Source organism: Haemorhous mexicanus, chromosome 3 (assembly GCF_027477595.1).
Source record: "Haemorhous mexicanus isolate bHaeMex1 chromosome 3, bHaeMex1.pri, whole genome shotgun sequence".
Classification (NCBI taxonomy): Eukaryota; Metazoa; Chordata; class Aves; order Passeriformes; family Fringillidae; genus Haemorhous; species Haemorhous mexicanus.
The window spans coordinates 2,580,129-2,604,164 of NC_082343.1; the positions used below are offsets into that span (position 1 = coordinate 2,580,129).

The 24,036-nt window shown below is 46.3% G+C and overlaps 1 protein-coding gene across 1 annotated transcript in view; it reads right to left on the reverse strand.

Moving 5' to 3' along the window:
* Positions 1–24,036, reverse strand: part of REL (REL proto-oncogene, NF-kB subunit) — a 28,623-nt gene that overhangs the window by 2,477 nt on the left and 2,110 nt on the right. The window contains exons 2-9 of the mRNA XM_059840518.1: positions 21,064–21,206; positions 18,350–18,498; positions 14,294–14,385; positions 4,347–4,487; positions 1,330–1,434; positions 900–1,112; positions 504–572; positions 327–401 (exon numbers count right to left, since the gene is read on the reverse strand). Coding sequence (XP_059696501.1) covers positions 327–401; positions 504–572; positions 900–1,112; positions 1,330–1,434; positions 4,347–4,487; positions 14,294–14,385; positions 18,350–18,498; positions 21,064–21,206 — 987 coding nt within the window. The remainder of the gene's footprint in view (positions 1–326; positions 402–503; positions 573–899; positions 1,113–1,329; positions 1,435–4,346; positions 4,488–14,293; positions 14,386–18,349; positions 18,499–21,063; positions 21,207–24,036) is intronic.

The following is a 24,036-nucleotide window of genomic DNA, read 5'->3' on the forward strand; positions in this document are numbered from 1 at the left end:
TGCCACTTTTTAGGGTTTTTTCTTTCAAAAATTACAAGTGGTAAAAAGCAAAGGAAAGACAGCAAGGTTGCACGGGAATTTCCACTGTCTGCTTGCTTCACTGGTGTCCAGGATGGACCCCAGAGTTCTGGGCAGCAGCAAAAGAGCTGCTTACCTCACCCCTCTATGGCCCGTACTGAGGGTGACACAAAGAACTGATAGCTTGAAGTTTGTACAGCCAGAAGCATCACTGTCTTACAGGAAGAAACCCTCAAGAGATTAGAATTTCAAGCAAAGAGAGGGCACTATCTGTTTAAACCACTGTCAGACTGCAGGCAAAAACCCACCTTTCTTAATTGCCTTCCCTTCGGCAGTGACCACAGGGAATGGGGCTACCTTGGGCCTCTCCATCGTGTTGGATCCTGTGATGGAACACAACATGAGTGTGCAGCATTTACAGGGAACGGCTCCATCTAAATGTAAGGTCACTCAAACAAGGAGAAAAAGACAAATGTTTTCCTTACCACAGTCCTGGATGAGCTTCTGCCAAGCCAACGTTGATCTCTGCCTTTTTGCTTTGTTGCCATATGGATCTACAGAGAAAGGAGTGGAAGGGGAAAGTGTTGCATTTCTCTTTAAGGAAGGCCTAAAGGAACTCTCTAGGGGCACCAAGTTGTAGTAGGAATTACTTAAAGGAAAACACTGCAGGCATGGCAGCACTAACAAACCATGCCAGTGTTAGCCTGCAGTAATTCTGGTAATTTCACTGAAAGAGGGAATAAACTGACTGCTGTAACTCTTAAACCCCAAACTCTGCTTTGCCAAAGCAACACTGTGGATTTCCTATTAATTAAGCCACTACCACGAGTCCTGCATTGACCATGGCGGTTCAGAAGCTCATCTCATGGTTGGAACCATACCCTTTTCATCTGGCAGGTATCTGAAATCCATGGGTTCACTGACTTCCTGGTCCGAGGGCCTCCGCAGCTGCATCTTCACCGTGATGGGCTCGGAGATGTCCCTGAGGAACGGCGGCGTCCGGAACACGATGGCGACCTGGCGGTGAACGTCGGCCTGGGAGAAGGAACCCTTGGCCTCCCAGTTGTCCAGGACAAACCTGACTTCTATGTCATCTAGGCCAGGAGAAACAGAAGATGCTTGTCAAGCTGGAAACTGAGAACTTGCAGCAGAAAGAAGGGGGGAGCAAAGTGAGGAGCTGAGATCCCACGAACCTGGAAGCTGTTCCACCCAGCTCCAAACACAAACCACCCTGAGGTGTGTGCTCCCCAGCAGGAAAATGGAATGTCTCCATTTGGGAAATAGGGAGAGAGAAAACCTAGTCCAGGTTACCTTTCTGAACTTTGTCACACAGCAGAAATATTTCGTCCCCTCCTTTGACGCTCCCACAGTTCTTGTTCACACGACAAATTCTCAATTCTGCCGTGTTGGGAGCTCCTGGAAGCAAACAGGCAGATTTAATGACCTAGAATTACTGTGGCTTTGTCACTGCTGGATAGGAGGTGCTGGGAATTCAGGCACGTGGAGGAGGAGTGTGGCACCCTGAAATCCACACAAAGCAATTTCCTCCAGACAGGAAATTCAGCAGCAGGGTCTGATATTCCGTGATCCTACAGCTTATCACCAAACACAAGACACCAGCACTGCTGTGCCACTCACTCCCTAACCCTTGCAGAGCAGCCCTAAATAGTTCCCCCACTGAGGTGGTTGTGCTCAGCCCCACTGCCCTTCAAGCTGCAGAATTCAAAGCAGTTCTGTGGGTGACATTACCTGGTACAGTCACACTTCTCTGGAAAGAGCTCCAGTAAGTCAGGAGAATTCCCCTCTCTGAGGATCTGGCTGCAGTTCTATTCTCAGAGCTGCTTGGCCATCCAGCCTCTCCTCTGTTCCCCTCTGCAGGTGTCCAGGAGCAGCTCCATAATTTCACACCATCACCAAGGGCAGCAGGTTCACCCCAAGCCACTCAAACTTCCAACTCCAGACTGTGGCTGCACAAGAACAGCCCTGAGGACAGCTGAGGATGGAGAGCTGCCCCTCACCATGAATGAGCCCCCACTGAAGGCTGCACACTGCACTCCAAACAATCTCATGGCTACGGGCGACTCCAGTGGGATGGAGCCACACCCTGCCTGGTGGTGTCTGGCTCCATCTGGAGCAGCAGCTCCAAACACATTTGAAATGTCTGGAATGATCCAGCTGGTGCTGCTTTGACATCATGAAACTGATCCTCCATGAGGGCTCCACCACCACAGGCTCCCCACTCCAGACACAGAGAAGAAACACAAAAATCAAAGCTCATGGTATCAAAACAAAACAAAACAACAAAAACCAAACCAAACCAAACAAATCTGCTTTAGACTCTCAGTTTGAATCAATTCCTACCCAAGTACAGCTAGACTACAGCTAGAGCAGTTCCTGGTAACCTCTCACCAGTCCCCAATTACGTAGTTACTATCTGCAGTTCCTACTGTCATTACTCTAAGTGGGAGCTCAGCCCCATGTAGTAGATGACACACACCACTTCATCTGCTGAATGAATCAGAGCCCTTCAAGGGAGGGGAACCAAACAAACCCAGAAACAGCACAGGGCCATGTGACTGACAGCGTCACGGCGAGCTTTTCACAGGAAGGGTAAATTAAGAGTTGTGAGGAAAAGCCTAATTTTACCAATGTTTCACTTCTGTGTGCTTGAATGACACTCAATAGCAGAGAATCAAGGAGTGGTCTGGGTTGGAAGGGACCTTAAAGATCATCCATTTCCAACTCCCCTGCCACGGGCAGGGACACCTCCCAGTATCCCAGGGTGCTCAAAGCCCCATCCAGCCTGGCCTTGGACACTTCCAGGGATGGGGCAGCCACAGCTTCTCTGGGCAGCCTGTGCCAGGGCCTCCCTGCCCTGGTACAGTCACACTTCTCTGGAAAGAGCTGGGCTAGCTATGAAGGATGAGAAAGTGAAGAAAATACTGGATTTGAAGTGTGCAAGCTGGCTTTCAGAGTATCTCTTTGCTCCTAATCCGAGCAGATCTGAGGAGGCTCAGAGCCCAGGGGTGGCCAGCATGCAGTCCCTGTCCCCTGAGGGCACAGCCTGGCTGCAGGACAGAGCAGCTCTAAGCAGGCTGACACTTCTAAAAGCAACTGGGACGTGAAACTGAGCAGGGTTGTGGTGGGGTTGATTTACAGGGCTGCTACAGGGAGGGCTCTGGGTGCCTGCAGTGCTGCCCACAGACACCCAGCACCCGCCCCTGCTTCCCCCACGGTGGCTCTGCTGGCACTGACGTCAGCCCCCCAGGAGTAATCATGATTTGGCACATTTCTAAATGGCATCTGAGGCAGAGCTGCAGATCTGGTGCATCAGTTTTTTTATCTCAGCCCTGATTATTTCAGTGCAAGGGTTCTCAGTGACACAACGCTCGCAGTTCCAGCTTCTAGATCATTCTGGAGGAGACTCTAATTATATCAGAGCCATCTGAGCTCATACTCAGCATATTCACAATGGTTTGTGCCCACATCAACACAATCCTAACGACTTCAGGAAATGCAGATCTCATTTTATTCAGTACTTTCTGCTAAAATGAGGATGTCAAATATTTAGCATGGAAACACTCATGGTGCAGAAATGAAAAACGCTGCAGGAAAGTTTTTCAGGATTAAGAGTTCTTTTGCTACTCTGCTCCCAGAGAGGAGTCCAGCACACACTGGGGGCTAAAATCCTCAGCTGCTGATGCCCTAGGGATGTCCAGTTTTGTGGAATGTGGGAAACAGTGCCAAGAATGAGTGTCACATACTTCTGCACCCTCCTGGAGCATGACCAAGGACTCCTCCATTTCCCACCTGTACAAGAAACAGCCACCAACCAGGACACAAAAGGCCTTCAGACAGTTTCCCACTGGCATAAATCTCTCCCTGCAGGTCCCATTCCAGAGCCCTCACAAGGCAAAGGCAAGACTCCCTAAGGGCACAAACAGGCTCCAGAGGACTCTTGGAAAGCAGATCAGCCTTGAGGCAGCCACCCATCTCACTGCTATCACTTTAATCACTTGGCACATCAGGCATGGGCCTTTCCTTGCAATCCCTGCTGCTGTGTGTGAACAAGGGCTGGAAAACCACCTGGGTGTGAGTCTAGGAATGACACAGACAATCCTCGCTCTGGCTGGCCAACATTTCACCCTGGGATCACACCTGAATTATGCTCACTGTGACTTGCCATGGCACACTCATGCACCTGGCAGTCCCAAGCCACAGAAGCCAGAGCTGGCACAGGCCTCAGGAAGCTGGCGTTCCCCATGCCAAGCTGAAGAGAAAAACAGGAGGGGAAAGCAAAAGGAGCCATTTGGCTGGCTGGTACTCACTGTTGTCATAGATGGGGTTGGAGATGAGAGGAGGCAGGGCTATGCTGTAGTTGCCGTGCTCGTCGGGAAGGAAGGCCTGGAAGCAGAGCCGCACCACGTTCAGGTCGTACTCGTCGATGTTGTGCAGCTGCTCCTCGGGCACTGAAGGACACACAGCGCCCAGGTCAGGCACAGAACCAGCACCAAGTAACCAAACTGGGCACGAGCCCTCCCCAGTAAAAGAGGAGGAGTTGCCCAGCTGGACAGGGGCTGCGTGAATTACTCCCTTGCTCACACAAGCGATGCTGAAGCCTTTCATGCCTTCCCTGCACCCTACAAGGTTCAGCTGTCTGAGCTCTCCAGCTGTCTCTTGTGCCTGGGTTCCTCACCTTGCCTGCCATAACAGTTTCATGTAGCTATAGCTTAAAAGCAAATTTTTATTCTTCTTTGTGCGTGATAAAATTGACAAAATTAATGTTGTTGCCCAAGGGAAATATTTTGATACAAAGGGATCCTGGGATCCCATTAAAGATTTTCTTTGGCTACATGGTATCGTTATTTTCCTCTAGAAACTGAGATGGAAGAAGAGTCAGAAGGCAATTCCTGGGGCAAGAATGAAGCTGAAACAACAGAAACCACCTCCCCACACCATCACCAGCAGTGTCACAGCTGTACCTTTCAGAGCAGGGATCAGTGGAGCCATTGGGATTTGTGACACAAGAAGGAAAGCCTTGCTGGAAAGGATCCCTTTCCTTGCATATTCCTCCCAGTGTAAAGCCCAGCAATGCATAACCCAACTCAGCATTTCAATTGTGTTCACTCCTTATTTTAATTACAAGACACAGGGCCTGGGGTATTGTTACTGAACATTTCATGTATTCCCAGCTTAATGGACAATTCTGGGAAGAGCATCCCCCTCTGGATTCCACACTTTCCTTTAAGGTGTGACACTAAACCATTATGTTGGCATTCAATGCTAGTAAAAATGAGAAATTGGCTTAATTTCACTTAAGTAGAAGTACTGATAATTAAAATAATTGCAAGTGTTTCTGTCTCCCCAAACCCCTCCCAGCAGCAGTTCAGCTGTTTCACACTCCTCACAGTTTCCCAAAGCCAACATGTGCCAAGCCACCAGATCACCAGCTCTCCACTCTCCTCCCCTCCCTTTCAAAGGGCTCTTGCAAGAACAGAAGATTAAACGTGGCTGTGATAAGCAGCCTGGGGACCATGCTGTACTGATTAGATTGCCTGCTCTGACCTTTAGCATTTATCACTGGCTCAGGTCTCCACCCTGCCACGAGTGGGATTCCACAATGCCCACTTGAGTGGCTTCTTCCTTTTACCTTTTGATAAGTGTGAAATTGTAAGTGTGATGAGCTCAGAATACTTTCCACTGGGCATTCTGAGTCCTTCTGGTGCTCTGAATATCAACTTCTCCTGGTCTCTAGAGCAAAGGGAAATCAAGTCACCTTTCTCCTTTACAAGCCTGTGATCTGCAATATTTCAAGGCAAATACAGCAGCGAGTACAAAACTAAGCAACAACTGAGTGAGCTTCAGAAGTGCTGAGGCCCAGGGGAGTCCTGCCTGTGAGCACTTTGCAGGTTGGTGCTGACTGTGTCACCAGACACACAAAGTTTTATGCTTTAATGCCCTTCATTAGTTCACCTGCAAACCTGAAAGAGGATCTTTAGGAAACGGGTTTGGAACAGACAGCTCCTCAGCCCGACCCGGATTGGGCTGACCTACAGCCCAGCTGCCTCTGGGTACAGCCTGATTCAGAGAGCACAGGAGGAAAAGTGCACTTTCCAAAGGGCACCTTGCAGAAGGGCTATCAGGAGAGCAGCTCTAATCCATGGCCTGACATCATGGCCAGCTCCCAAGGACACCCTGACATCAGGGCTCATGTTCCTGTTAGCCATTGGCGACCACGTGGGTCCCTGCAGAGAGCCAAGGGGTGCTCAGACCTCAAACCTGTTCACAACTAAACCATGCACACAGATTCAATACCTTTGCCTGAGTAAGCTGTCTGTGGATGGGAGCTGAGCACGAAATCTGGATCTGGCTTCTGACCCTGAATCCAAAGTGAGGACATTGTGGTTGTGCAAGCAAGGCTCTCTCTCACGCTAAAGGAGCCTCAGTCCCGCTCTGGGCCTTCCACTGGGAAATGTGACTCTTCCTCAGAAACATGTAACAGCAGACTAAGCCTAAGAGTACTCTATAAAAGCAAAAATGCTCTAGATATGGAGAAAATTAGCAATGCTAATGTTCAAATGATGTCATTTCCTCTGCTACAAACTTGCGCAAATTCCCAATAAATCTGTCTAACACCTGACACAGGAGTGGTGTGCCAGGAATGGCAAGGGACAGAATCACTGTGTACAGCTCATTCTATTGCAGCAAAAGCCACTGCTCCTGATTTGCATGTCTTCATAAACCATTTAATAGAATCTTTAAAAATCTGGCATTTGAAAGAGGAAGCGTTCAGTCAAGAGTGATTCCTCTTGGGCTATTTTTAACCCTTCAAGAAGAACATAACAGTGCAAGAAAAGGAGAACAAGACAGCTGCAACTCCATCTTGTGATGACATGCTTCAAAAAAGAGAGAGACACCAGATTCCATATGAAGAAGCACACAGCTTTCGCCGATTTCAAAACAAGACAATCATCCAAACAAAACAAAATGCTGTTATTTTTAACAAACATCTAATCCTGCTCCCTCTGAAGTCCATTGGAGAGCAGCCACTGACTTGGAATGGATGCTGGTTTACACCTTGGGAATATTAAAAGCAAACAAAGCCGAGGCAGACAAACACCCTGAGTAACGCCCGGAGCGCGGCCGGGTGGAGGATGGTCATGGCATCCCATCTTATTCCACCAGCTTCTGTGCAGAGGGACAACAGAGGGGTTAAACCTGACAAACCTGAAGTCATTAAAGTTAGGAAACGCTGTCGAAGATTTTGGGAACGCTATGTACTGGAGAGGAGGAGCAGCCACTCCACCAAGCCCGGCGCAAGCAGGGCTGAAACCGGGGGCATCGCAGGAGGGAGGTACAAACGTCACCCCATGTGGCACCTTGGGGGCACAGGTGTGGTGAAAAAAGGCTCCAACACAACACAAGAACCAAAAAAACAAAAAGGGAAGAAGTTCTCTGGTTTTGGCAAGGGTTCAACTTCCTCTTCTGACTGCTGCTCACTGTGTGGTACCACACCTTAGTGTCTTCATCTGGATGCAGCTGAAAGAGCTGGAGCCCAACCAAAAGCCTGGATATATTCCTGTGATGGCCCAGTCTAATTACAAAAAAATGGCCTCAACCTGGCAGAAACCCTTTAGCTGTAGTTATCTCTGCACACAGGAACACATGAAGGACTGTTCTTAGCTTTACAAGGAGCTTTCAGAAGTAACTCACAGAAATTAAAGCAGTATTTTAAAAATAAATAAAATTCTAAGGTAAATATGGACTATGATATCAAAAAAAGTCCATAAAAATACCAGCAGCACCATGGTAAAAGAAATCCAACCTTGCTCACCAAGATTCTGGCAAGAGGGTTGCAAAAGGAGCACCTGGAGTTACAGTCAAACCCGGGGAGGATTTGCTGTTGATCTGGAAAGGCACTAGAATAACCAGTAAATAATTTCATTATAGATCTGTTCACAACTCTTCTAACAAAATGCTGGTTCCTCAGCTTTACTAAATAATTATCTTGGAAATAATTCCCTAATCCATTGTCTGCCAAGGTGGGAAGGGACCAATACAGTCCCAGTGTGGACAAAACACCCCACATGAGCTGAACTGTGAACTCCTTCCAGCCTGAGCTGGCTGATCCAGGCAGCTCCCAGGCATCAGGTTTGGGCTGTCCCTGTCCCCAAGATTTTGTCTCTAAAATCCAGAGATGCCCCACTAGGATTCCACTGAATTCCACTGAGAACCTGCTGGATTTGCTTCTGTAATATAAAACTGGAGACCTTCTGGGTTCAACACACCAACGTGCAAGTCCAAGTTTGGACACAAAATTAATGATGCTGGTAATGTCAGGCCTCCTGTTTATTAATTTCTATAGGTTGTATAGGTTTTTTTGTATTTCAATAGCTTTCAACATCCAGCAAGGCCAATAAAATGCCATTTATATGATTAAATTAATGGAGGGGTTAAAGGCTCTGATGTTCACTCATAAGGTGATGCTTCAGGGAAAGTGAAAGTTTATTCTGAACACTGAAGAGAAATGATCAAAGGTTCGGTTTTTTGACAGATAATGTGACACCTATCAAACAGCAGATCCCTCACACGGAGCCCATCACCCAGCTGATGATGTCAGCCTTCTGGAGTGGGCAGAGCTGGAGACATCTCAACTTAACCTGCATGGAAACTTCCAGGGCAATGTGGTGTGACACAGTCAGAGAGGGGGCTCTGTGGAGAGCACAGCTCACCCTGCAAAGGGACATCCTGTGACCTTCCCCTGTCACTGAGGGGCTGCAGGGTCACAGGAGCCACATGAGATGTCAAAGAGAATGACCTTCCACCAGTTAAAACAGCTCAGAGATCACACATTGTTAATAATCATCACACATCACTCCCCACATGTGTAGGGAACACACATCATTAATAATCATCATGAGTTGTTTCTCTCTTACGCAGATGAGGGTTTTTAATTTAGGGATATGCTGGGAGCTCAGTTTCATTTAAGGCATGACACAGAAGTGGTTTGCCTGCAGGCTTTTGCTCCTGGAGTACAAAGATACCCCCCTTGGCCCTGATACCGACTGGGCAGTCTAACTCGGTCCGTGCCAGAGGTTTTGCTGCAAAAGGTGGCTCTGCCCAACCTTTCCAGCACTGCTCAGGCTGGCTTAGCTCTCATGTGGTGAATCAGATCAAGGAACTGGTCTGGCTCAGAACTATCTTGCCAGAAGGGAAGAGGAAAAGGCTTGTTTCCAGCCAGCTGGTTCCCACGACAGGCAGCCCTGGCGCAAGGGAATCGGTGGAAGCAGAGCTTCCCCCAGAGCTGCTGCTGATTTACACCAGGCCTGACCAGGCAGGGCAATGGGCTGCAAGCCACAGGTCCCTCTTGGTGCCCAGGAGGTCCATTTCAGATCCAGCTTATCCCCCCAGCCTATATTCCTGCTGAAGCCACAGCTGTGCTGGGGTAGCCTTTTACTAACACTTCCCAAGGGGCAGGATCATAGAGTGGTCTGGGTTGGAAAAGACCCTAAAGCTCATCCAGATGCACCTCCTGCCATGGGCAGGGACAACTTCCACTGTCCCAGGTTGCTCCGAGCTCCGTCCAACCTGGCCTTGGACACTTCCAGAGATGGGGCAGCCACAGATTCTCTGGGCAGCCTGAGCCAGGGCCTCAGCACCATTAAAGGATTTCCTTTGTACATCCAACCTAAATTCCACTCTTTCTGTTTGAACCCATTACTCCTTGTCCTATCACTGCAGTCCCTGATGAAGAGTCCTGGTGAAGCTGGGAACAAGGGGAGGGAAGGACTGTGGCAGCACTGTGTTTCTTCTCCCGATACACCCACACCTGTTTTATTGTACTGAGATCCACAAAAAGGTAATTTTCGATCAATTCTGCAGAAAATAAGAGAAACTTTACCCGTACCTCGAAACAGAATGCACATCAGCAACACCCATTTTTCAAAAAGCAAAATGTCAGTGAGTTGGTGAGTGCAAACAACTAAAATTCAGATGCCATTCGACAGCCAGCAAATGCCTAAACTTCTGTGGATAGATTTCCCTGGTTTACAGAAGAAAGAAATGCAGGGGAGGCAAATGGCCTGGCCAAGGGAAGCACTGGAAATACAAATTAAACTTTCAAAACTCAGCACTTGTTTTGCCTAGACAATGTTTCTCTGGCTTCTTTTCCTGTTTTAAGTTCAATGTGAAAAAGGTAAAGTTGGAACAGATTTAAACAAGTGTGTCCATCAGCCTCTGTACATTCCTGATACCCTTCTTTAGCAGTTTCTGTTTCTACCATAAAAAAATAAAGAAGTCAGCATATCTGTCTTGGTACCTGGTAATTTTCCTTTTTAAACAATTTGAAAGGGGGCTGTCCTTTATATTGCATTTTGGAATGAGCAGAAAGGAGCATTTGCATGAGAGTAGAGGAACAAAGGGCTTCCCAAAGCTAAGCAAAGCTAGGGCCATGCCACGATCAGGACACACAGCTTCCCTCGAGTGGGTTTGCTCTGTGCCCCTTCAAAAGCTGATGACTCTCACTACTAAGATTTTACACTTCAGGATGTAATTGGGAGGCTGCACATTTGTTTTAATACAAGAAAAGAAGCTCAAAGCTTCCTGTGATGTCCAAAGAGATCATTACAGCAGACACCTTCAACCCATCCCCATTACCAAGAGCCGCTCACGGAATCCATGAAACTCCATAAAACTCCCTGTGGAGCTGGCACAGGCGGAGAGGGGGATCCTGGGGACGCCAGAGGAGAGCAGCACCAGAGGAGAGGGGGTTTCTCCTGGAAGCAGTGCTGGAGGAAGCTGCAGAGAGGGGCTGGCGTGGGCAGAGGCGAGCGCGGCGGGGGCGTCGCGGCCCAGGCGGTGACGAGCGCGGGGTCAGCCGCTGGCGGAAAGGGGAAACGGCAAAGGAAACGCTGCGGAGGCACTGCAGACGTGCTGAGGTGTGGGCTGCAGGGAGAGCCTCAAAATGAACTGCACGCTCCTAAGCACAGGCAGCTGCAAAGGAGCAGGAAGACTGAGCCTGTGGCAAGTTCCAGGGAAAGTCAGGTTATCCCCGCTGATAAAAACCGCCTGGAATTTGGGGATTCTCACTCCAAGACAAGTCCGGGGTTTTCAAGCTGTCATGCATTTGGCTAAAAAAGGGTCAGTCCTCAGTCAGCACTGCACTGAGTACAGTTTTTCCATAATTTAAAGAAAACATTTAGGGCTTTTCCTCAATGACAATTAACTCCAGTTGTTATTAACTCAATTGTTGTCTCTATGTCAAGTCACACCCACTCACAAAAGCTCTTAACTGAAAACTGGCTCTTCTTTTAATTTGAGTTGGCTGTACATCAGACAGTGCATGGGAAGACAAGGATATGGCACAACTCAACAGCTCCTAAAAGAAAACAAACACCATAGAAAGCAGACATGGACCAGCTCCACTGGAGGAGTAACTCTGCTCCTTCGATGCTGTGCTATTTGTATCATCACCATCATCATCATCACCACCATGCCAAGGAGTTCCAGCTGTATGTTAGGCTGACATTGTGCCCCATTTCCCTGGAGGGCTCAGAGATGAGAGACAAAAGGGATTTCTAGAATTCTTGAGATTGTTAAAGGACAAAAATATATGCCACGTGCTTTGGGAACACCACGGATCACAACTGCGGTGTGGAAACAGCAATTCCCTCTCTCTCAAACAAGGCTAACACAAGAGGAGCAATCTGATTGCAAGTCCTCCACCCTATGCACACAGCTCCTACAGCCTGTGCTGAACTTCACAGGGAACAAATGCTGCCAGCCAACACTGGGAATTCACAGGGACACAGCCTTACACAGGTGCACTGGCAGAATGACTCCGATGCACCTCCAGCTGGGCACACGGCAGCGATCTGCAAACAAGTTCTGATCACCCAGGGATTCCGGGGTAGGCATCAATTGTTTAGGGTCAATACTCAACCTATCTTCCCCAAAAGGAGGCTCAGGACAGGGAATGCTTGTTCCAGAAGAAAATGGGAAAGAAAAAAGAAAAGCCTACCAGCCCACAAGCACCCTGAAGGCTCATTTTCCATGAAGTTTCTTTGATGATGTCATACAAGAAATGAGTAACATCAACTTGCGACCTGCTCCAGAATGTCTCTAAACAGGGAAGTCAGATGCCCTTCTGAAGACACAGAGGTAAAGCACAATGCAGGATGGATTCAGCACAGCCTGCACAATCCTGGAAAATTCACCAGCACTCTTCTGACCTTAAAAAACAAACTCAATCCATACATAAAACTCTCAACCTTGTCAAGCAGTGAACATTTGCAGTGATTGCTGCTCGCAAAACCCTGTTCTGATCAACTAAATAAACACATAAAAACATTCCTGTCACTAATCCTGTTTTATTAGACCTTGGTCCCAGGCCTTTCTAGGCTCTGCTCAGCGTGGGACTGCCCTGGAGGCTGCTCTCAAGTGGCTCTGCTTTGTGCTGACACGTTAACATGCGCCGAAGGGCAGTGACAAGGGCAGTGACGCAGCTGGGGATTGCCAGCGGCCCCTTCTCAGCACAGCCCCTTCCCAGAGCAGGCTGTGCCCTGTGTGTCACCCAGGCAGGCTCCACCCTGCTGCCAGGGCAGCAAAGTGGCCTCCTCCACTGCTGGACTGGTGGGAAGCAGCCCAGGATCTGCCTGGATGCTACCGAGCACAACTTTCTTTAATTGCTCAAAATTTATCAGTGGATGTGGAGTTTATGTTAACAACTTTAAAAATCTACTTCCTTCTACAGAAAAGTTCCCCTGTCATTGTTCGAAATCAAGGCAGAGCTGGCTGAGTCAAGGCAACATAATTCAAACCCTAAACTGTTTAAATTGTGCTGATGAACTAAACTCATGCATACATTATCTTAACGAGGGTAGTTGTTCAGATGGGTCATCAGGGCCATCAGCCTGATTCCAAACAGCTGCTCTAAAATGAAGAAAAATATCTAAGACATTTCTTATTCTGTGATAAATTCAGCATCCTTCTTTTTGTCCCAATTCAGGGACATGTATTTTTTAAAGTCACCAGAAATCCAGCTCTTGACTCTCCATTCAGGATCTTACCTGAATATAGCAAGAATTCTGTGGGTATTGGAAAACCCACTGAAGTGTCTGGAGAATCTCCAAGCTCCTGCTTAGGGAAATACACTTAGGGAAATCCATGACTACACTGACATTGCTTAGCTAATAATTTGGGGGTATTTATGTTTTTAATTTAATTCCCCCCAGTTGTGCCTGCTTTCTGCATGTGTTGGTCCCACTGCAACTGGCCAAAAAATTTTGCAGTGTGTTCCCCAGCCCCTCTGTGCAGAGAACTTGGCAGTAAAATTGCTGTGAGGGGAGTTGGTTTAGCAAGTTGATCTGAAGGGAAACCACTCTCCTTTTTTTATTTTTTGCTTTCAGGTTGGTTTTCCACTGGAGCAACTCACTGTGGGGCCACGCAGCCCCTGTGTGTGGTGGTGTGAGGAAAGTGGTGGGAGTGTGTGAACAGGGATGGAGGGAAGAGCAGGATGACTCCTCCTAAGAGCAGCCCACAGATCAGTCACATCAAACAAAACCCTGTGGGCAACCCCTCACAGGTGTGGTTCTGCAGCAGCAGGCTCTGCCTCTGACCTTGATGAGCCCAACCACAGCACCACAGGATGGTTTGGGGTGGAAGGGACTTGAAAGATCATCTTGTTCCAACCCCTGCCATGGGCAGGGACACCTCCCACCAGACTGGGCTGCTCCAAGCCCTGCCCAGCCCAGCCTTGACACTGCAATCCTGCTGTGGGTTTCTGAGCTCCCAGGCTGTGAAATCAAGTGAGGGGCAGTTCCCAGGAGGCTATCAGCCCCACAAGAGACACAGCAAGAGAAGAGATGAGAAAGTGGAAAGTGAGATTTGTACTGGCTTAAGTTGTTGCAGAGTTATGCTAATTCAGTCTTTTACTCTCATCACTGTCAAAACTGGGGAAATCCAACTCCCAAGATACTTGTAGAAGTTTCCAGGAAAGGTTTCTGCTGCTATCCCATTCTTTATGTCCAAGCAGCAACTCAGACTGCTGCTGGGAATTACAAAAACTCAATATAAAAAGAAAAAGGGCAACTATCCAAATAGATTCATCATGTGATGACTGGGAAGAAAGACTGGGAGGGACACAGAGGGGGAAGACTGCTTCTCAGAAAGAGATTTTTTTGGAGAAGAAAATTAAGCTCCAACCCAAAAGCAAAGGCAGGACAGGACAAACAAAACCCCATCACCCTGCCAAGAGAACCAGCTGATTTCCACTCACCATTGAAAGGGTTAATTTTCTTTGAGATTCGTAAAGAAATGGATTCCTTCAAGTCTTTCTTCTTCACACACTGAATGCCCAGGTTCTGAAAACTGAAGCATATGTGGCAAGATTTCAGCAACTAGAAACATCTTCAGTGTAGACTATTAAATAAAATTTTCATGTTGATTAGTGTGATAACATCCAGGGTAAGAAATGAAAAAAAAGCTTCTTTTGAGAAGGGTGTACAAGACCTGAAGAGCAGAGATGCTGCTTTTCCTAAAGTAAGGGTATACACACAGAAGCAAAAAGACCCTAAAATAAAATTCTAAATCATTTACATTCTTAAAAAGATATATTTCTATACTGAAATTTATTACTCTGCAGTAAACCTACAGCAATTAAAAAGTTAGATACTCAGTCTTGGGTGATTTATAATGACAATCATTTTTGTAATCAATAAACCTGGTAATTTGCATTAGTTAAAGGATTTGCTCTCCTGCTTTTATCAGGGAATGTAAATCTTAAACACTAGTATAAAGGGGTTTTTTTTAACAGGTCAAAACAAGTTTTTAAATCTCACATAGTTATGGAAAAGTTCTGAAGAGCTCAGCTCCTCCTGATTTGCATAAAAGAGCAGGTCACCATGATGCAGGAGGTGGGGGGAGTCCCAGGCAGGCTGACTCTTTCCCACATGGAAAAACCATGACATCATCAAAGCTGAGTGGATGTAAAGCAGGAAGTTAAAAAAAAAAAAGAAAAAAAAAGAGAAATAATCTGGGTTTCATGATGTTATAATAAGCTCTGAAGATGGGTTGTGCCAGGCATCTTTCTCCAGAAGTCCCAGCCATTTCCCTTCCTTTAAAACTCCACAAACCTTCTCTGCTTCAGCAAAGAGCATCTTACTGCACCTAAAGATAGTTCTTGTTCCTGCCAAGAATGGTTGTACACTTCTGACCAAGCCTATCCTAGCATGATATGAAGTTTAATTTCCCTAAACTCCCCTGTCTGGGCCCAACACGCTGTGTTCAGAGGTTCCCAAACCCTCTGCCATCAGGCTCTGCTTCCAGAGGAAGGCACAGGCTTCCTTTGCAAACTGAACATGACATGACCTAGGGGAAAATAAAACACAGCAGCATCTCATCATTCACCAAAGCACTTTGCCTTCCTATCGTGGCTACTGACACTCAGCCTGGGACTGTAGCTTGATGAGCAATTCCATTTCCACCTGCTACTGGAGGAAGTACTTTCTTTAGGGCTGGATCACAGCACACATTATTTCCCCCCTCTCAGAACACCCACTGTACTCCACAGATTGTTTGAAGCACACCTCAAAGTCCACAAACAGGGGAAGTTCCTCATTATACCCCCAAAGGAAGCCTCCTGGACAGGAGGCTTCTCAGCAGCCCGAAATTCTCAGATTATCAACGTTTCCAAGGCTGTGCTGCCACAGTGAAAGTGTGTTTAGCCATGCCTAGGCAGAGCTGGGGCAGAGGAGGAACTGCTGAGAGCCCCAGCAGGGCTCCGGGGTTTCACATCGATGGGCGCTGACAGGAAGCAAGTGAGATAACGAGAAGAGAGAGGGAGAAGTAGGAAGAGAGAGAGAAAAAAATTTAAAAACAGCTAAAAAAACTATGATATCATCCTTGCAGAGAGAAGAAACTAGGAAGTAAAAAATCTGAGTACACAGGCAGCCCCACAAGCTCTGACTTTCATACCCTTGCCTTGATGTCTCGGCCAGGGAGGGCTCTGATCAAGTTTGGGCAGCAGTACAAAGATCATTATACCACAGGCAGAACAAAACGCTTGGGAACTTTAAAACATGGGGAACTTTGAACAGCAGAAAGCAGAGTAATTACCCAGAGCAGCCCAAAAATCTGTGATTAATAATTCCACTTCTACTGAGGGAAAAAAAAAAAAGGATTTTTGCTCAATTTGGGATGCTCAGCAAGAGTAAAGAGCCAGAAACACTATTGACAGAGGACATCTCTGCTCACTAATACTGGATGAGGCTTTTCTCCAACACGGACACGAAGAGAAGAATGTGAAGGTTGAGTCACCAGCCACAAAAAGGAAAATGACTTTAAACATCCAGATCCAATTATGGATCATACTGTTCTTTCATCTTAAAGCAACCAATGATTTGTTAAAAAAAAAATGAGTGTACCGATGCTGGAAACATTTCAAAGGGAATGTGTCGAGCCTCCTCCCATCAGGACCTCCAATGTCAAACACAAAGCTCACAGTTTCACACTATCAATAAAATGAAAGCAGCCCACTTACTATTCTGTAGGTAACTGAGAGGCTCATATCCTAAAAATATTGAGAAGAATTCATGGATGGAGCAAACAAGCACCAGTGCTTGAAGTGAAACAGAGGCATGGCACTATGCCAAAGGACAGGATTTGATGCAAACATATAATGGAGATGAAATCACAATCTGCAAATAAATATTTGCAGAGCATCCCAGTGCTTCTTGGCACGACATCCTGCAATGGCCTCTCTAACAGGCTTGCCTGGACCTCCACACTGAACCTTGTGCAACCAAATGCCAAGAGGAGAAGCAATCCTCAGGGTCTGCCTGCACTCAGGGATGGGAACACAGGGCCAGAAAAGGTGTTAAGCAATCAGGCTTTTCTGCTTTGGATCAGCAGGCACACAGCTGAGGGGAGGAAGTGGGATGGGCCAGAACAGCAGACTTCCTTTGACCTTTGCTGGGGAAGCTTGATCTGAGAAGACCAAGGGGAAGCTGGTGAATGGATGGTCAGAGGAAGGTGCAGGGTCCTGTTGGAGTTTAGGATGTTTGCAAGGCAGCATGCCCTGTGCCACCAGAACATGCTGCAGCACACCCCTGACCCTTGAGCCTGGGCTGGATGCTGATCCCATCCCTGATCCCTTGAGCCTGGGCTGGATGCTGATCCCATCCCTGATCCCTTGAGCCTGGGCTGGATGCTGAAGAAGCATCTCCACTGTTTATTTCAACATCAGTGAAATAATTCACCACCTTCAAAACAGATGTGTCTTCAGCTCTCTCCTTTAATAGTGTCCTACTGACTAAAGCCACGTAAACATGGAGTGATTTCACCAACACAATCCCATTGGCCTGAGAGCTGTGTGTAAGAGCTACTTATACACTGAAATATTCACCTGATTTTCTTCCCAGCTCAGTTATGCTTACCCCAAAGCAATAGCCTACTTCCATATTTCCTACATTGCAAACTGTGAACCACAAACAGCTTGCCAGTTCTAAATTCCCCTCTCCAGCAATAATCACTCCATGTTTGCTGCAGCTTATTCTGCTTTTACTTTATTACATGCAATTCGGTAAACTTAGAGGAAACACCATCAAATACAACTGTATTTCAATATTCTTAACAGCACTGAGAAATGTCTTGTACACATCCTGAGTTTTCCTCTCTGCAGATCCTTCCCTGGCACACTTACTCTTCAGAGCTGGGCCTGAGCAGAATCTGTATCTTCAGTCAAAAGACTCCAACCCAAACAACAAGCAACAACAGTGACAGCTACTAACATTTCTGAATGTGTCACAATCACTGTCTTCTAGATTACAGGATACTCAGCTGCTACAAACTTTCTCCAGAAAGTCCAAATATAATTTCCATGGAAGGTGTGAACTTCCCTCATCACCACGAAGTACAAATGCTGTTACCCTTTCTATTACTATTGTTCTAATGCTGTTACCCTTTCTATTACTATTGTTCTAATGCTGTTACCCTTTCTATTACTCATCATTTTTACATGTAGGAAAGAGTCATGCTCAAGATTAGGATGTATTAATGAACAAGGCTAAAAAAAGTAAGTGGGAGAAAGGAAAAGAAGACAGACATTGGGAGAATGGTTGAAGGAACGAAAAGGGTGACAGGGAAGAAAAAGCACACGTGTAGTACCAAAAAGAGAAGGAAATACTTCCAAAGGAAGTTCCCCAGAATGGATTAGTAAACTACAGCAAAGACAGCACTGTAATTGCTCTTTTAATCATTAATATGAGTTTTAAAACACAAGATTAGCAAATCACTTGCACAATTAATCAGACTCCCAAGCAACACCATTACTCACGACAGGACTCGCCGTTCTGGCCCGAACTCAGCTTCGTAGTAGCCATCTCTGCAGTCTTTTCCAACCAGATCGTGGGGGTGTGGCTTGTAGGGCTCATTCTTCGTTACCAATGTAGTTCTTATTTTGATTTTTCCAAAATAGTTCAGAATCTACAAAAAAATGTGGGATATTTTCAAGGTTTTAGGTATCGGCCCTCACCTGTTACAGAAAATCAATTTTATCCTGAAATGCTCTAAGGAAGAAACTCCAGAGCTATACAGGGGACCACACAGAAATGGTGCCTGAAGAACAAGTCTACCCCCAAAGATTTTAGGAAAGAAAACTCATAAAGCCTCAGGGATGAGGATACTACCTGTGCATGGAACACTAAGTAGTGAAAGAGGATCTTAGCAGATACAGCATGACATGACACAACCCCCTCTGAAGTTGTTGGGTTTTTCCCAAGTAATTCTCAGATGAGTACTCAATCTTACACTCAAGCTCCTACCAGAGCTCTCACAGCAGTCATCAGCCAGTTCAATGCTCCTTTCTCAGATGCATGAAAGCAACCTCAAGCTGATGGCTACCAGTGAAGTCACCGAGTGTGGGGGAGTGTAAAAGGAAAAAAAAAAAAGGAGGAAAAATAGTTTGGCCTAAATTGTTTGACACATAAAAGCTTGAAAGCAAATACAAGACTTACTCAGGCACATGTTTGTGCAGAGGTGAGCTTTCCTCCCCCACCTTCCCTGCCCTATAAGTAACAGTCCCTCTCCTTCCCCTCCTTTCCTCCTCCTAAAACTCCAAAGACCCACCATGTATCCTTTTTAGTCAACACTCCAAATCTCTAACTTGAACTGTGCTCTTTTACCTGTCATCATCTGTTTGTATCCAATTTGGCTCCATTCAGTGTTTACACAAGCCACTGTAACTTTTTACCCTTAAAATGATACTTCCACTGCTCCTTCACTTTCTTCAACCATTACATCATTCCTCCCTCATTTTACACCCAGCCCCATGAATGTGAAGCCTGATCTAGCTGCTTCTGGTTCTCCAGTTCCCCCTTGATGTTCATCTTCATAACCACACCATGAAATTTAATCTCTTCCTGGCCCCTCTCTTGAGGGGACTCCCCTGGAACCTAATCAGCACTAAAGCCTCCCACGGGCTCCAGGGAGGCAGGAATTCACCTAGAAATCACCTGCTATCAGTACAATCAGCTCTGTCATCAATAGTCACCTTTCAAAAGAACAAACTTGGCCAGGCTTGCATGGTCACATACCCATGTCCCACCTCCCCTGTGGGTTCTGCCTGGCCTTCATGTGCAGCACAGCCCAAGAAAAGAAGAATCAAGGCTTCATTCAGCCCATTCAGCTTGTGCCCTGACACAGACTTGGGCTGAGAGTCTGTGCAAGCCTCTACTCTTGCCAACAGCCCACACAGTTCCTTGTTCAATTGGCAGAGTGCTGAAAAAATGAGTCTGGCACCATCTCCATTTCCTGCATTCCCTAACCAAATCTGGCACTGTGATAGTCAAAGGGAACCCTTTGCTTCTTCCCTTACTAATTCTGGCTCCAGGGCTGGACCAGCTTCCACAGTTGCTTTTATGCAATAGAGACTCACTCTGCTGCTCAACACTTGACTGCCAACACTCTCCTCCTCAAACCCTCCCTCTTAAAGAGCTTTTTTGCCTCAGCATAAACCATCTCATATTTCTCACATTTCACAACCTATCTGTTAATTTCCAGCTGTGATTCCAGAGACTCCATTTTGGGTTACCCATTGTTTTTTTTTATGCTGGCACACTCTGCAAACACAGATACACGGCCTCTGTTCCTGGGCAGGAAGATGGCAAGTGCTCTTAACTTCCCATTTAAATTGGAGCTTTCTCCTCTAATCTCAGCTCTGCCAAACTGAAAGAGATCAAGGAAACACTGGCAACTTAAACATCAGAAAGGGGATCAGCAATGATCTTGTCTTACCCTACCTGTTTAGGGTCTCTCCTTTGTCCACTCTATGAAAGCTACTGCCCAAGTGGCTCCATTCCAGCTCTACTGCCTCTGTCTTTGTCCCTGCTTTGGTCACAGCTCTCAGAGCTCCTCTGAATCCCTCCATTCTGGATTTCCCAACCCATCCATGGTGCAACCACCCCACTCATCATGCCTGCAGATGCTCTGAGGACACAGTTCCCCCTTCTGAGCTCATTTTGAAGTTCTGCCTTCACACACTTCAGGCTGGTGTCTTTTGCAGAGCCCTTCTCCCCAGCACGGGTGACTGTTCGCTCGTACAAAGCGCTTTCTTTCATGTTGTGCCCAGCAACGTTTCAAAGCCTTTCCACATTTTGTAGGCAAATTCCTTCAACTCTCTCCCAAAATTCCTGCTTCAGTCCAAACCTTAAAACCAAACCCACGTCACCTAAGTAAGAGAGCAGAGCAAACGTGCACACAGAGAAAGCTGCTAATGAATGGCTCCCAGCCCTGGAGTCTTCACTGCGGCCCCTCTAGCAGCACTTTGTAAACCACCTCTGCACCTTCTCCTCCTTCTGGAAACCAAATCTTTTTGTGACCAGGAGCAAGTAACTCTTTTCCCACTCTGCTGCAGCTCCATTTGCATGCCAAGGAAAGAATCCCAGAAGGTGAGATGAAAAGCATTGTATTTACAGTGCAGAGTCCAACACATAGCTACGAGCACCACGGCAATGCAGGCACTGGTAGTTCCCGGATAAAAGCAGGATTTACCTGGATGGAAGGGAAGGTCTTGTTGTTCTCAGTACTGTGTTCTCCTGGAATGCTGCCTGCTGATCTTCCCTCACATTTGTATCTGAAACGCATGCCCCTTTGCCTGGGTTGCTCAAATATTTCAATGTAGGGCTCAGGGCCACCTTCAAAATAAAATATTTTTAATGTTAGAACACGGTAGAGCTTAAAAAGCAGCAGAAGATGCAAGAATTAGAATTTCTAGACTTTTGATTTACACTACCATCTTTCCACTTGGTCTACCCCATCAGGAAACTGACTCTTTATTTTTAGGTACATGCACATGTTGAAGGTGGGGTACAAGGGAAGATAACAGATTTGGATGAAACATCCACGGTATCAATGCCATGGAAGTAATTAGCAAAAGTAGACAACCTTCCCTCCATCTCATCTAGAACTTAGCTTCTTTTAACCATCACAGAAGACGTGTCTGATGAAAGAAGGTTTTATACAACAAAACCCAAACCATTATTTGGGATTTCTCAAATCATTATCCAACATTTTTAGGAATATTACAGTTTTAAGAATGGCTGTCCTCTCCAAGCACTGGTACTGTCAACTGCTGTGATCTCTTAAGCATTCTCTGAAAGGGAAGATGTTTGCTCAGAATTCACTGATTTAGTTTCTATCACAGCACAGCAGAAACTATTCAAATTATGCAAAAAAAACCCCCAAGCTCCTACTGGGTGGAAGCTCACTATCACTGTGAGCTCAAAAAAATACCTGATTGCTTGTATTGAATTCTACACTTTGAGCTGCCCATCTCCCATGGGGCTGGTTTCTAGTTGCAGTATCTCCCCAGACAATGACACCTCAGAAAAGCTATTGGGCAGTTGTCAGAAGGGAGGTTTTCAGGAAACACAGAGTGATAGCTGAGAATAAGAGACAGCAGAACTCCTAAATGGGGGGGAGGGTTTAGAAAGACATTAACTTAGCAAGAGCCTAAGTACTTTTCAAGTGATGTTTTATTGCCAGACAGCAACAAGCTATTTCATATATCTCACTGAGAACATCAAACAGGACAGTCAATCAAACAGTGACAACAGTGGGATGGCATGTGAAAAACAAACAAAAGAGGCTAAGTAAATATTGTTGAAGCTGAATCATCACAGTGCTACACAATCAGAAGAACATAGCTTATGGAAATGTCTACTGAGCTCTCTGTCATCTTCATATAATAGCATCCTCCTCAAGCAAGGCTGAGCATCACAAACAAACAGGACAGACAATATCCAGTGGCACAGCACTGAAAAAAAGTGCTTGGACTTCAACATAATAAGCAAAACAGTTATTAAATATATTGAAAGTGCTGAAAGGGTAAAAGAGCCCCTACTTCCTTTTGCCCAAGGTCTGTGCTGCCTGTGAATCCACAGCACACAGGTTTTGGCAAAGAGGTGGATTCCAGCCCTGTCTCCATAATAAAGGCTTCTCTTCTGCTGCACCTACAATGGTTTAGGCACCTCTGCCAACACAAAGCTTAAACTTTATGCCTGGGATTTGTTGATGGCAAAAGATTTCCAGTGCTGCAGCATTTCATACCCAGAGTAGGAAAATATTATAACCTAAGAGATAAAACAATCAAGAGCAGCAGAGAAGGGATGGATGGAAAGAACGAGATGTGAGACATCACCTCAGTCTGACCTGAATGCACATTTATCTGTCACACACTTACAAGCAGGGGTGGAACTGCATCCTCCACCATGTGAGAGCAGCTCTTATGCTGGGATGGTCCTCAACAACTGCAGCCTCTGCAAAACCTTCACAAGCACAATGCACTTCCACTTGGGACTGTGTTTGGGGTCAGAACCTTTGGGAACTGTGGTTCAGGACTCTTTATAGACCTTTCTAACAGTCAGTCAAAATGCAGTTTCTAAACGGATTGCCTCCCATCAGGAAGATTTTAAATAACTTTCTGATCACCAGCCATGAGCTGTCACATTAAATACACATTAGCCACTAGTCTAGGTGCAGCTCCTCAGGGGGATGGTCCCTTTTCTAGATACTCCCAGCTCTTTACCTAACTCGCCTTTAGATGAGCTTTGCATATTTTCTCTTTTTTCCAGAAGGAAAACAAGCAAAAGGGAAGGGGAAGGCAGGCATTGATAACCAAAAAGCCTAGAAATGATGTAAAGCTGGTTTCAGAGAGAGCAGAAGTCTGGGCTTCTCACAAAACCATGCTCATGCATCTGTGTATGGCTACTTGAACTTTCACACTTCAACTTACTTCAGTGCTATTACATTGATCAGCACAAATACAGACACGTATCCATATACTAAATTAAAAATCTGTGTTACAAGTTAAAATGACCACATTACAGCAAAGTGCCTACTAATCTGGCACCAATCTGGGAGATTCTCATGCTTACATAGCTGCTAAGCAGACATAGAGGACACCCACAGACGTTGTGTATTTGTCAGAACCAGCCAGACCCTCGCAGCTCACTACAAGAGCGCAATCACTTGAGGTCTTTAACTCTTGCTGCTTTAACCAACAATTTCCCTTCACATTCTAGCAACTCTCTGCTTGAGAGGGTTATTTTCTCACCTCTCTAGAGCCCTTTATTTTAAGGCTCTGGGCTCAGTGATCTTTACAGAGCTGTGGTTGAAACAAATGTCATTGAAGGTAAACCCACCGCTCAGCAGCAGGTGTGTTTGTGGGAAAGTAAAGCTCAGTAATGCAGCAGCCTCCAGAGATTAAACATTAAACTTCATTTTTTCTTGGCTGCCTCTTTCTCTATTCAAGAATCACGTTATCATCTCTGCTGTGATTATCAGTGTCATCATGTTTTGTGTAGAGAGGAAACACACAGAAGTGTCTGTGAGAGTGAGAGGTATTACCAGCACTCTGCAGCCGGTGTTCCCTATTTCTGTAAATCAGCAACGTGCTTGTCAAGTGGCACAGCTTAACTATGTCACAATCTGCTCTCACACACAGAGGTCTGTTAGCTCCCACAC